This window comes from Argentina silus (genome assembly GCF_951799395.1).
Source record: "Argentina silus genome assembly, chromosome: 1".
In the NCBI taxonomy this organism is placed as follows: Eukaryota; Metazoa; Chordata; class Actinopteri; order Argentiniformes; family Argentinidae; genus Argentina; species Argentina silus.
Window position 1 is genome coordinate 27769879 of NC_139655.1, and position 13460 is coordinate 27783338.

The 13460-nt window shown below is 39.8% G+C and overlaps 3 protein-coding genes across 4 annotated transcripts in view; 2 read left to right on the forward strand and 1 right to left on the reverse strand.

Annotated features, from left to right (window-relative positions):
* Nucleotides 1-373: 373 nt before the first annotated feature.
* Nucleotides 374-2534, forward strand: zfand1 (zinc finger, AN1-type domain 1). Of its 2 annotated transcripts, none has more exons than XM_083665729.1 (8): nt 374-440; nt 700-742; nt 879-918; nt 1026-1156; nt 1263-1354; nt 1676-1797; nt 1910-2065; nt 2242-2534. In XM_083665729.1, the coding sequence occupies exons 1-8, from the start codon at nt 386-388 to the stop codon at nt 2416-2418; spliced, it is 816 nt and encodes a 271-aa protein (XP_083521855.1). In that variant the 5' UTR covers nt 374-385; the 3' UTR covers nt 2419-2534. The 2 variants fall into 2 exon arrangements, with proteins under 2 accessions (XP_083521855.1, XP_083521856.1); XM_083665730.1 differs by having other exon boundaries at nt 1706-1797.
* A 4759-nt stretch (nt 2535-7293) lies between these two features.
* On the forward strand, nt 7294-8861 carry prlh2 (prolactin releasing hormone 2; the record flags this gene model as incomplete). Its single annotated transcript, XM_083681416.1, has 2 exons — nt 7294-7474; nt 8662-8861. Exons 1-2 carry the CDS (start codon nt 7309-7311, stop codon nt 8859-8861), a joined length of 366 nt encoding a protein of 121 aa, XP_083537542.1. The 5' UTR covers nt 7294-7308.
* Nucleotides 8862-12141: 3280 nt separating this feature from the next.
* Nucleotides 12142-13460, reverse strand: part of myripb (myosin VIIA and Rab interacting protein b) — a gene marked incomplete at its 5' end in the record, with an annotated part of 82707 nt that continues 81388 nt past the window's right edge. The window contains 2 exon segments of the mRNA XM_083667732.1: nt 12142-12208; nt 13423-13460. The exon segment at nt 13423-13460 is cut by the window's right edge and continues 23 nt beyond it. Coding sequence (XP_083523858.1) covers nt 12165-12208; nt 13423-13460 — 82 coding nt within the window. The 3' untranslated portion in view covers nt 12142-12164.

A 13460-nucleotide genomic window follows, 5' to 3' on the forward strand; every position in this document is an offset into this window, starting at 1 on the left:
GAGGGCCTTTTATAACACTGTTGTATCAAAATGTTTCATTTATAAAGATCAGTTAATATATAATTCAACACAGATTGATTAGGTAAAACATGTACAGTTATATAATATTACGATATGATTACAATTGTTTTCATAATGCATGTCAACGTTCATGATCAACAAAACACTTTTCATATGAAATCAATATTGAAATTCAATATTCAGTGACAGAGAAATTGGTCATTGGCATACAATGTACCACTGTATGTATAATTACCATGAAACTCTATGATCATATCTATAGATAGATATGATCATCTACCTATACATTTTTCATGGACAGCGATTGGACCGTGTTCTGTCACGTGCTTCTGGGTCAAAGTTCATGTTGACATCGAGAAGAATCATGGCTGAACTAGACATTGGAAAACATTGTAGTTTCGAGTCCTGCAATCAGAAAGGTTATCTTCAATTTCTCACATCGCAATTGGGAATGAGTTGATCTTAAAACAGTCTGTAGTTCATGTTTGATTCATGTATTTGTGTCGTTTGCTTAAGCTAACCTCGACGTGGCTGGCTTGCTTAGCTAGGCAAGCTAGCTAACCATCCATTTATGTTACTGATACAGTAGCGGCTAATGAGTCAGCATTAGCTTGCTACAGTTGCTTAGAGTATAAATTGTCAATGTATTACTTGACGTAGCAATCTGTCTTTTCCTAGATTTTCTGCCATTTGTTTGTAATGCCTGCTGTGGTGTTTTCTGGTAAGATTTTACTAGTTTGCAATGTTTATGCATCACACTTGCTTTCACCACTTGAATTGAAAATCAATGTGTCTAGCCTAGGTGTTATTATGATGTACGCTAGCTACTAAACTATTTCCTTTTACATTTATTACAGTACTGAACACAGAGGTCGAACATCACATTCATGCCCAGTGGTAATAAACGTTTTTTGGGGTTTGAGGGATAACAGAACTGTTTGTTGTCCTCATCTACCACTGAAATGTAGTAACCTACATGCCTTTGTTTTGTGTGTGATAAACAGGTGGACGTGAAGAAGGAGGTGGTCCCGAACTCTGGTGGTATCACAAGCCAACCATGCACGTTCCAGGACTGCAAAGGAAGAGAACTGTTGCCGGTCATATGTCCACACTGCGAAAAACATTTCTGTTTGGCGTAAGAGTTCATTCTCCCCTCATCAAAATTATAGTCTAATCATAAGATATGGATAAAGATAGAATGCTAAAGGTGCTCTCTCAAACCTATTGTCTTTATTCCTCAGTCATCGCCATCAGGATGACCATAGGTGTGAAAAACTGGAGACACTCAAGCCACGCATGGCTGCCACTCAGGAACTGGTGCAGAAGATTGTAGGTCAGTCACATCTTTTGTGACCCACTTGCAAATTTCCTCTTCAGTTGATGTGACTTGTTTTTTTACATTTACCTGTATATTAAAACTCAATTCTATCTTATTTAGTTGTATGAGATGGTTAGAAGATGTGCTCATCTTCTTTTCATAAACCAATGAAAGTCGTAATGTGCACTGATGTGAGTAAAAGTTGTTAGTACAGGGCAGGCTATTTACTTAGTATCGTTGCACTTCTTCTTTATGTCCATATGAGGGCAGTGTTGAACAAAATACTGTGTTTTGAGTTCAGTATGCACATTATGTTGTTTTACATTGTCACAACAGAGTCAAAGAAGGCTTTGCCTCCAACCAAAGGTCGCAGAGGGGCCAAGAGCAGTGCAACTGCAGCGAAGGTTGCTCTGATGAAGCTGAAGCTCCATGCTGCAGGAGACAAAGGACTGCCACAGGTACTAGCAGACTGACATAAAAAGAGAGAGAGAGAAAAATTCTAAATTCCCCCGAATTCCATTGTGCAACATATTTTTGGAAGCTGACAACTCCCCATATTTTGCTCTTCAGACTGAGAGGACCTATTTTCAGGTCTTTCTCCCCAAAGAGTCCAAAGACCGCAGCCTGCCCATGTTCTTCTGTTCCAAGTGGAGTGTGGGGAAAGTGGTGGACTTTGCTGCTTCACTGGCCAGCCTCAAGAACAAGAACAACATACTAACAGCTAAGGTAACCACTGAATACATGCCACCACAACAAAACAACCATGAGCAGGCCCCTAGCAGACTGCACAGCTGTGCAGATATTATGATGGAATTTGTCCACTGGAAGCATTGGATACCCTTATATCTTATCTAACTAACAAACATACTCTGTGGTCCCCCTGTTGTTTTGACATCCTGTAGAAGCTGCGGCTATGCCATCCCCAGACAGGCGAGGCTTTGAAGATGGACGACACCCTAGTCTCTCTGCTGGCTCACCCAGACTGTCCCCTCTACAACGGGGGCAACGTGGTCCTGGAGTACCTGGACAATGACAGCCCTGGGCTGGAGGACGTCTGTGCCTACGTCCCACAGTCCTGACAGACACACACATAGCATCCCCTGAGACTTATTTATTGATGTTATTAACATCATGAACATACCATACATATGGGTTTTTTTCTATTTCTGCCAATAAAGATTTGATTTATACTGTAGCAATTTGATGTGGGCTTCATTTGTGAAGAAATTAACATTAAGAGAATTTGTATTCTGTGAAATATTGTATGGCAGTCTGCTCATGAGCTAGAAAATGGGATCTTAAAGCAAGTTGTCAAGTTCCCATGTGTTGGTATAATGAAAGCTTTTTATCCCACTATTTATTATTTTGATGTTATTTGAGTGCTCATGGCAAAGCCATTTAACGACATTAAAATGAATATCTGATCAGTGAGCTATGTCAGTGGAAGGTACAGTATCTGTGTGTGGTTACTTACTCAGCAGGTACAAGCATATTTATTCAGAGCACTGCAATATTGGCTGATTTAATTAGGGCCACTATAGTGTAATTCTCTGAAAAGTAAACTGACCTCCTCGACCCAGGTGGGACTTGAACCCACAATCCCCAGCTTCGGAGGCTGATGCCTTATCCATTAGGCCACTGGGCCACTGATGCATAAGGAAAAAATAACAATGGATGTTCTCATACGGGAGGGGCCTTTCCTGCGGTGGCATTCTCTATTCAGGCTTCAGCACTACACATCAATTTACAGTACATGTTACAACATGTGCTTTTTTTTCTGTGCCTGATCAAAATGATCCACCAACTAGCTCCATTTTAATTAGTCAATCAAGCAAATTGCATTACAAAGTGCTATGTGATTTTTGCATATTTTACTGTTCAATTTACTCTCAATTCATTATTTTAGGGTTAGTATAGGTTAGTATACTGTAAAGTGCCCATAAACTGAAGATATTGTAATGCGATTTTAGATAGTTATAAGGGGATCATCTCTAACCTTTTTTTTTGTTTTTTGTTTTACTTTTTTTTCAGTCTGACACCCCCCCCCCCCCCTGCCCCCGCCCCCGGCCATCAGATAATTGGTTGTTGAACTGACTGCTGAGAAGCTGCCATTTTAGACTGGGTAAACCAGAGAAGATCAATGTGAACCTCTGCCCACTCTCTCTGTGTAGGCCACGATTTATACGCAGGCTCATTGACAAAAAGACCATGGCACAAAGGGGAGTGATTTAGATGAGTCTCAGTCAGGTCAAGACTGTTAATCATCCTGCAAGCCATGTTTTCTCACTTAATCCTGGAATTCCTTACAGTTCTTCTTGATTGCTTGAACACATTTCTTAAAACACTTAAAACACTTAAAACAGTTAGCACGTTCCCCAAAACAGTTCACATGTTTGCCAACACATCACATTTCTTTTGCAAAATGCACGATAACTTAGAATTACAGAATTTAGAATACACGTCACAAAAGCAAACCAGTGCATCAGAACAGTATCCTTTGTCATCTGATGAAAAATTTTATCCACCATTAATTTAATGAAGACACACTAAATAGTAACTACAACCATCAATATACATTGCCAGTAGGACAACTTTCATTTGAAAACAAAGGTGAAAAAACAATAATAAGAAAAGCAGACAAATTATATAGTACTATATAGTTTATAGTAGTACTACGCCTGTTACAGAGAATATGATCACTTACTATGTATATACATCAAATTTGTCTAAAATATTTAGAATTAATAAGGTAGTTATAACAACAAAAATGCCATGACTGCGGAACAAAAAGTGCCAGCAACAACATTTATGTATTCTATTCTTTTGTGTCTGCCAGGCCACATTTTACATTACTGATGACTTATTTTAGTTGTGATTATAGATTAGATTAGATTACAGATAAACTGATTCTTAGTTGAACTGTTGAGCGATTACAGTTTCCATGTATGGAGTAGAGATTCACTATAATGGGAGAAATAGCTACAGACTATGCTATAAGGAAATAATTCAGTTTTGTTTGTCAACACTGAAAATCTGCATTTTGTGTGAAAGCAATGACAAATGACTAACTGTTTTGCTGAAAATGTTACTGTTGTGCTGTTGTGTTGTGTTACTGTCTTTTCCCAATCTTGACCAATGATTATCTATTGGGTTTATATGTGCAGTGCCTCACTATTATAATGTATATAGTTAAAGTTAGACACTTCTAGAGTTGACACTTCACAGTATCACTGATCTTGAGAATGTCAAGATGAATATTGACCTGAAGATCTAAATGTATGTACCATCTCCCTTTCAACAATATGACCACTCTCTTTCACTGACGTAGATGGACAGAGCCCCATAGGCCATCTATGGGCAATATTGGACAACAGATGATATAAGTTGCACAGAGACACAGCAACCAAGCTTTCACAAAGTGCACTTCTAGTGCATATTCTAGTATCACACAGGAGTGCATTGTGTGACGTCCAGAATTGATTGGGTCTGTGTCAAGTATCCTTGACATTTGAGGATCCCACCAAATGCTTAGAGAACATGATGTCTTGAGCCCAGGTTGGGAGAGAGCATAAAGTCAGAAGCACGGCTCAACCATGATCAACATGACATCTTCATCTCTCTCCTTAAGATCGCATCTGTTATGCTGAGCACACACACTGGGAACAGGGGCCAGAGCCTGTGTGGGATTGAGTGTGTGCCAAATCTCTTGACTAAAATGTTGGTTTAAAATCTCTAGTGTTTTGGGACCAAAGAAATAGAAATTATAAATATCTGTTCAGAATTGTACAGTGGAAATAAACACCTGAAATACATAACTGCACAGTGGCTCATCAAGCCTGGGCCAACATCTGGTTGTGGCTGAGCAGCTGGTCACAGCATATTTGTTCTGTTGCAAATGAGAGCCCATCATAAATCAATGTGCATCTTCAAGCATTAAGTGCCTTTTTCCCCAGTGCAAATCCATGGCATGATTATCCATCCTCAGGTAGTAATTGTCTCATTATAACAGCTATCCTCTCTTGTTGGTTGAGTTTTTACTTGCATCAGACCATCTGATGCCCCTCCAACCAGGAAATAATGGTTGTCCTAATCTGTGGATGAGAATACAAACCGCTTCCTCCAAGTGAACTCTGCATCACCCATACTAAACACCCAATGACGTAGCCTACTGCATACAACCAATCGGATGACACAAGATGAGGTATTTATTTCTTGGTAATAATGGATGGTACATTTGTACAGTGCATGCTTGAAGAGTACGATTTATCCTTTTTATGAATAACAGAAATGGATGACTAATGCTTGACCGTGCTCAAAGTGAACACCTACTGCAGTGTATAATACCAGTGTGTTCTTATTATTTCAACACAGTATGTCCGATTTGATGAGTAACATTCAGGGTTATCTGGTAGAGTCGTCCGTGCCTGAGGGTAGACCAGACACAACACCACCTCTTTGGCATTTCCTGACTCTCAGCATCTCTGCACCCTCAGCTTGACCCCTCAGCTTGACCCTCAGCTTGACCTCTGACCCTCTGATTCATCTCTGCCATCTAGCCACGCTATTAATATTACAGGACACACCTCATTGGACAATGTCGGTGACATTGTGTGAACTTACTGACACTATCAAACTCAAGTGTAGGCCTAACTCTATTGATCATTATTCAATATCTATTTGGAAAATCATCTATCGCCTAACTGTACTGGGAACCTCTGTGTATTGGCCTGGACATTTCCTTATTGTATTTTAATTGGCCTGGTGGAATGAGCTTCCCACTGCTGTCAGGACTGCAGAGTCACTACCTATCTTCCACCATAGACTGAAGACCCATCTCTTCATGCTACATCTTAATTGTCCCTCCTAAAGACCTCTTCATTCCCACTACCCCCCTGTACAGTTTCTCTACTGTAAATCCAAAAAGGTAATTCTTCCTTCTTCTAGCATTGTGACTGCCAACGGCCCCTGGTCCTAGGATAGACTACTTTTTCTTATGATGACTGATGGATAGATAATTCACTTACTTAGACAAATGAATTTGTTGTAAGTTGCTTTGGATAAAGGCGTCTGCTAAATGTAAAAAAATGTAAAAATGTAAAGTAGGGAATAGGCGCTAGTAGGGCTTGTCAATAGTAATCAAGATGATTAAGGCACACCCGCCTCCGCGCCTTTGGGTCACTGTCTTGAAGTAAAGGTCCCCATTCTCCAAAGTGGGTGTCTGTTAACTAAGTTGATGTTGTCTACATGTCATTGACTCCTTGATGGATTGCACAGCGGCGTGCCAAATACCAGGACAAATCCAACCAAAAATCCCTATTAAATTACTGTTTCATTCCTAAAAGGAGTAGAGGATTTGCAGGAGGAGAGGAGGAGGGGAGGAGGGGACCGGTGGGAAGTGGTGGGGGCGATGATCCCACCGAAGTATCGTCCTGCGTGGTTGACGTTCTTGATTCACCACCTAGTATATGAATATATATAGATATATATATATTTATATCGGAGTATAAAAGCTCGCGCTCACACCCTCCTCTCAATAAACAACTCGACGAAGATCTCCACCAACTAACCTCAACGCGGTACCAAAGTTTACGGTGAGTTGATGCTATTTGGAGTTTATGCTGTTCACTAACTTATCTACCATATTTGGATAACATATTTAACATTGTAAATGTTAAAGTAATACATTCGTGAGCCTTATATAGTCAGGGAAATTGACATAAAAAATTGTCAGCTAAAATTTAGAACTCTGGTGATATCTGGTTTACTCAAAATATGAATAAGTCATGCAATTATTATTTTATATACATATAAATTATTATTTATTTATATATTATATTATATATATATATATATATACATTATTATATCATGCAATTATTATTTTATATATATATAACAGCCATTTCAATTACATGTTTCATGACATTTTACCACAGTCCACGCGCACAGTGCCTTGCTGTCCATCCACAATGTCACCAGAGAGAGTGGCGTGTCCGGTGAGAGAGTGCGTTCTGGCGTCCCGCTGGTTGACGGTGGCGCTTACTTTCCTGCTGCTGCTGTCCACGACTGTCACCTGTGCTCACTGCACCACCGTGGAGCACGACTTCCACATCGTCCACAACGTGGACAACAGAAGTAAGCCTTATTACATGCTTTTATCAAATAAGTAAATTGATTCCTGTCCTGTTTCATGTTTAAGGTTCATGATAAATTGCCTTGATTTTTGTTGATGCTTTAATTCAACTCCGACGTTGAAACAAATGGACAGTTATTGTAATGAGGCTGTTAGGCAATATAAGTGAAGTGGAACATTGCTGATCCTTCAGATTGCGCTCTGTGATTATCTTGGAACAAGAACAATATAATTGCCATTTATTACTTAGTAAAAGGGTGGCATTCACTTTTAGGTGAATCCAAGAAATTCTCTGGAAAATGGACAAACCTTTAGATTATTAGTTAATACTTACACTCACCGGCCACTTTATTAGGTATTTGGACTCCTTTTTGTCTTCAGAACTGCCTTCATTCTTTGTGGCATAGATTCGACAAGGTGCTGGAAACATTCCTCAGAGATTTTGGTCCGTATTGACATGATAGCATCACGCAGTTGCTGCAGATTTGTCGGCTGCACATCCATGATACGAATCTCCCGTTCCACCCCATCAATGTGCTCTATTGGATTGAGATCTGGTGACTGTGGAGGCCATTGGAGTAAAGTGAACTCATTGTCATGTTCAGAAACCAGTTTGAGATGATTTGAGCTTTGTGACATGGCACGTTATCCTGCTGGAAGTAGCCATCAGAAGATGGGTACACTGTGGTCATAAAGGGATGGACATGGTAGGCTGTGGCCTTTAAACATTGCTCAATTGGTACTAAGGGGCCCAAAGTGTGCCAAGAAAATATCCCCCACATCATTAGATATTTGCGTTAACGAGCAGTTGAACAGGTGTACCTAATAAAGTGGCTGGTGAGTGTATATGAGACATCACATACATTTAAATAGTTGCCTTATATCAATGTTATCATTATCAATCAATGTAAAACTTTAGGTAGGCATTATGATAGTGTATCATATAAACACTTTCAACACTGACCAAATGTTTTCATTCACAGCTTTTTCTACTACAGACATCTGTGTTTAGTGTGTGTGTGTTTGTGTGTGTGTGCGTGTGTGTGTGTGTGTGTGTGTGTGTGTGTGTGTATGTGTGTGTGTGTGTGTGTGTGTGTGTGTGTGTGTGTGTGCATGTGTGCGTGTGTGCAAGCGCCTGTGTGCGTGTGTGTGTCATTGTTTGTTTGTTAAAATCTGTTATGCTTGCCAGGTCCAGAGATAGACCCCTTCTGGTACGTGGGGCGTGGTGTGCGGCCCATCGGGCGCTTTGGGAAGAGGCACAGCGGAGTTGGGGTCAGTGGGAGGCTCGGGCCCGTAGGTAATACCCTGGAACTGCTCCTCAACACCATCAGGAACAAGGAGAACCTTGGGAAAACACTCGATGGAGACGACTCCGATTGGTTACCGTGACATGCCTGACAGCTCTCCTGTCTGTGAAACTGTCTTTTTTTTTTATTTAATCATGGATTGTCTTTTTTCTGTCTTTCTCTCTTTCTTTCTTTCTCTCTTTCTTTCTTTCTTTCTTTCTTTCTTTCTTTCTCTCCGAGGTTTGCACTTAAGCCTTTGTTGAAGGGACCTCTGAACTCACTGACCAAAAATAAAACAAGTTGAAGTCTGTACATACAGTATGAGAAATACAATTTATATTGATTAATAAATGAAGATATCTCTAGCTATATTTTTGGTGGTTATATTATGACCATACTGTATCAATTATTGTTGAACTTTTTGGTCCCACAATTCAAACAAGTATTATACAAAGTATTAGAAAATGATTCCAGAATTAACATGATGAACTATATTAATTAGAGGTATGATTATACTTAAAAAGTATTCTCTTTTGCCCTTAGTTGGCAAATTGCTGATAAGAAATGTAACAAATAATATAATGAAACTTTTCATTTTATAATAATGACATCTTTTTTTTTCAGTTTGCAAACTTTATTTATTCAGTATTACACTTCTCAATTAGAGTAATTTGGCACATAGAGAATCTGTATTTTTTTGCTTCTTAATATTTTCCCCAACATATGATATGGATTGCAACAAACGTTTGCACATATGAGTGAATAGTCCATCAGCTGAGCTGTGTATAGTGAACTTCACTGCGATCATTCAGTCGTCATGACAGTCTTCTGCACACAACACAGAAGGATCAGTATATAATTGGGCAACTATATTTTGTATGCCATATCCATCTTTTCTTACACACACACACACACACACACACACACACACACACACACACACACACACACACACACACACACACACACACATATATATATATATATATATATATATATATATATATATATATATATATATAAACAAATTCTGAGGAGATATAACATTTTTTTTACAATAGAAAAATACAGGACATTGATAATGAACCCCTTGGCTGTGCTTCTCATGAGAATTAGATTTGTACATCTATTTAAAACCAGAAACATGCTTTTATACACAAACACACCTCATGGCACGACAACAACATATAGGAATCGGCAAAACCTGGGGAATCTGATTGGATGGATGCATGGATCACCCAGTGGCTGGAGCATTGAAATATCATCTAAAAACAGCTGAAGGGCCAGCAGTCCATTTCTATAAACTTTTATCACCAAAGGGTGACACTCTATCTATACCATTGTACCTGTAATCACCGAGCAACATGTGTGATATCTAATGTAGATGGGAACAGATTCTAAAGCATCTCAGCACTGAATCTCTTCTCCTCGGTAGAATCATACTCTCTCCAGTAGAGGGGCAGCACTCTCTATGTATGGTCTTTGGAGTAATGATACAAACTAAAGTGAAGCCTCTCTAAAAATGCCTTTTTATCACCCATTTTTCATGAAGATGAAGACCATCGTCACCATAATAATTATTGTACTTATTTTCAAACAATTAATGCAGGCATACATATAAAGCACTTTGAATAAGGAAACATAACACAGTTTCAGAGTTGACTGACTGAAGAGAGTAAACCTGTAAGAACGGGAGAGTAAAGCCTCGCAGTTGCGATTGTTTCCTGCCCACTTGTTTATGTGATAAGAACTGCATAACAACCTTCAAAAGTACAAAAATAAATTGCTTGTAATAAAATCATGGTTTCATGGCATTCGTTATAAAGTCCATTAGACTTCATTATTTACTGTATACATCTTTACAAGATTTTCAAAACAATTTACAATTACTGGAGTGATACGGCACAGGAGAAAAATCAAAGGATTTATGCCAAATAAAGGCCACAAAGCTTGAAAGGAATACAAGGAGTAAAAACAATAAAAGAGCAAAAAAAAAAATTAATGGCAAGAAATGACTTGATACACTCTCAGAATAAATTGTTGCAAAGGGTTCTTCGGCATGAACCTTTTGGTTTCCATGGAGAACTTGTTTGAGTTCCATGCAGAACCCTTTCCAGTAAGGGTTCCTCAAAGGGTTCAACCACAGAGATAGACAAAGAACCCTTTCTGTTTCTAGGGGGAACCTAGAGTGTTATGCAATGATGATGATGATACATTGATGCAGAGATACTCAGTTTAGAAGAAAATGCACATTCAGACCCAGTGTTAGTTACTGTGCATTTCTTGGAAACAATTATAGTGGTATAATTACTCTTTGGATTTACAGTATAAATGCATACAGATTCAGAGCAATAATGGGCATACTGTTAGCAATGTTTTTCTTATTTGTGAAAGGTATGTGCTTTAAACTGTTTGTCAATGTAAATATCAAGGAATGAATGCTCTATTTTGGTTAAAGGAGAAAACACCAAAGAACATAATTTCTTCTTCTACAGTAATGTGTGAACAAGTTATGGGAAGAAAAAGTCATGCTTATCAACAAAATGATTATTATCTGATGACTTATGTGATGTAACATTTGACTCCTGAAAAAAACAAAGAAACATTGAACAACTTCCGTAGGTGCTCTGCAATTCATCATGACATTTCATTGGTGAGAAAAGAACAGTACAAAACATAGTTCAGCCTCTTTTTGGGACATGTATCGCACAAGATTTCACATGGTTTTCACATCCTCATGGTACATAATTCAAACACCTACAACACTCTTGCAAACAGTTAGAAAAAGACCAACAGAGGGTTTGTTTTTTTTCCTGTACAATGACTTGAAGTGATGTAATTCTTTTTGAGTTAGACAGTGAATCGTCTCGCGAGGAGTGTTCGTTCGCAGATATTAAGGCAGAGACACGTTGTCTATCATCCCACTCTGTGGGTGTGGGGTGGTGGTGGGTGTATGGGTGAGGCCCGTGGGGGGAGGTGTGTGTGTGTGTGTGTGTGTGTGTGTGTGTGTGTGTGTGTGTGTGTGTGTGTGTGTGTGTGTGTGTGTGTGTGTGTGTGTGTGTGGGGGGGGGGGGGGGGGGGGGGGCGGGTTGGGGGTTGGGGGGTAGCGGTAGAGGGGTGGGTGGCCTATACCCCCAGGGAGTAGTATACCCCCAGGGAGTCTGTCCTGGGCTACAGGAGGTTGGGGAAGCAGGGGACGGTGTACAGGTTGAGGAGGGGGTGACTGATGGGGCCGTGCCTGGCTGAGGAGAGCTCTGGGCAGGGTGCACAGAGCAGGTGTCGGCACCTTCTTAGCCGGAGCAGCTGGAGACGGACGCTGGATCAAGGCACTAGAGTGGAAGGGCCCGGGGGGGTCCAGGGTCTCCTGGGAGGGCCCACAGGGGCTCTTTGTGCTGTCGTGGTGTCTCTACGGCCGCAGTGCTGTTCTCACCTGCTGCTCTGATTCCTTATCTGAACCAAAACCAGACCAATACCATTAACTAACAGTCCATTAAAAATACAAATATCAAAAAGTAGCTATTCAAGTAGGAAGAGTAATAAATAGTGCACATATGACATTATATATTCTATAACACACACTATAAAAGTACATCTATTTAAATATTTTTGTCATGAACAACATCAGTCCCACATTGTGGGTATAAACTTTAGTTGATTTCTCTAAAAGGATGTACGTACGGTGCTATCTGACCCTTTCTAAAAATCAATGGCAGTGATGACTCAAGTCTTACATTTTCGTTGTGTTTTCCTTTTGAACTAAAGCTAAATGAACAAGCTGGAGTCACTGATGTGACGTTGCCCCTGGTCCAAACCACAGAAAAAGCCTGTTCATTAACATGAAAAGAGCCATCTTGGTTGAAGAAATGCTCTAATTCTTCTGTATCCTCTGTTCCTTTTCTCTATCCTAATGGAGCCTCTCTCTTGTTGAGTCCCTCGCTACCAGACGCATTCAGTCTCACATCCATTCAATGTCCAACCTCTTCTTTCATATACAGAAATGAATAATGGACAAAATAGTAAGTGTGAATAACATTTTTTTTCTTTCTCTCACAGTGCCCACACATGAAGAAGGGTGATGTGTTCCGTAGAGCAAAAAGCACCTTGTGACTGTACAGATGCGAGCAGCGATCAATAAGACTCGCACGCACATTGAAAACAACAAGATGTTTGGCAAACCTTTCTCTGACAGACTTTTTGACATTAAACAGCCTGAAAAATGTGACTTGAGGTAATGACTTGAGGTAATGCTGCCCCCCAGGTACTTTTAAGTCAACCTAAGGCAGCAGTTCCCAAACTTGGGGTCGGGACCCCATGTGGGGTCCTCTGATTTCAAATTGGGGTCCCCTGAGAAAATCTAACTAACCTCAAACATGTGTATTTCGTATGAAGACAAACAGTGTTTGTGTATTGCACCTGTAACCTATATTGCAGTGTTTTGGGGTTCAAATCCAGCCAATTAGAGCATTTCTTTGCCGATTAGAATACACTTGGATGTCATCATAATGTATTGGCATAGCCCGCAATCAAGTATATGTCAATTTGGGGTTACGAGACAAAAACGTTTGGGAACCCCTGAACTAAGGTATTAGGTCCACTGTAAATTCGGAAATTTGAACAAATCTTCAAACCAATTTAAAAAATCCATTGTACAATTGGTTCAATACCTTTGATTGGAGGTGCAGGTAGCTTTCTCCTCTGTTGG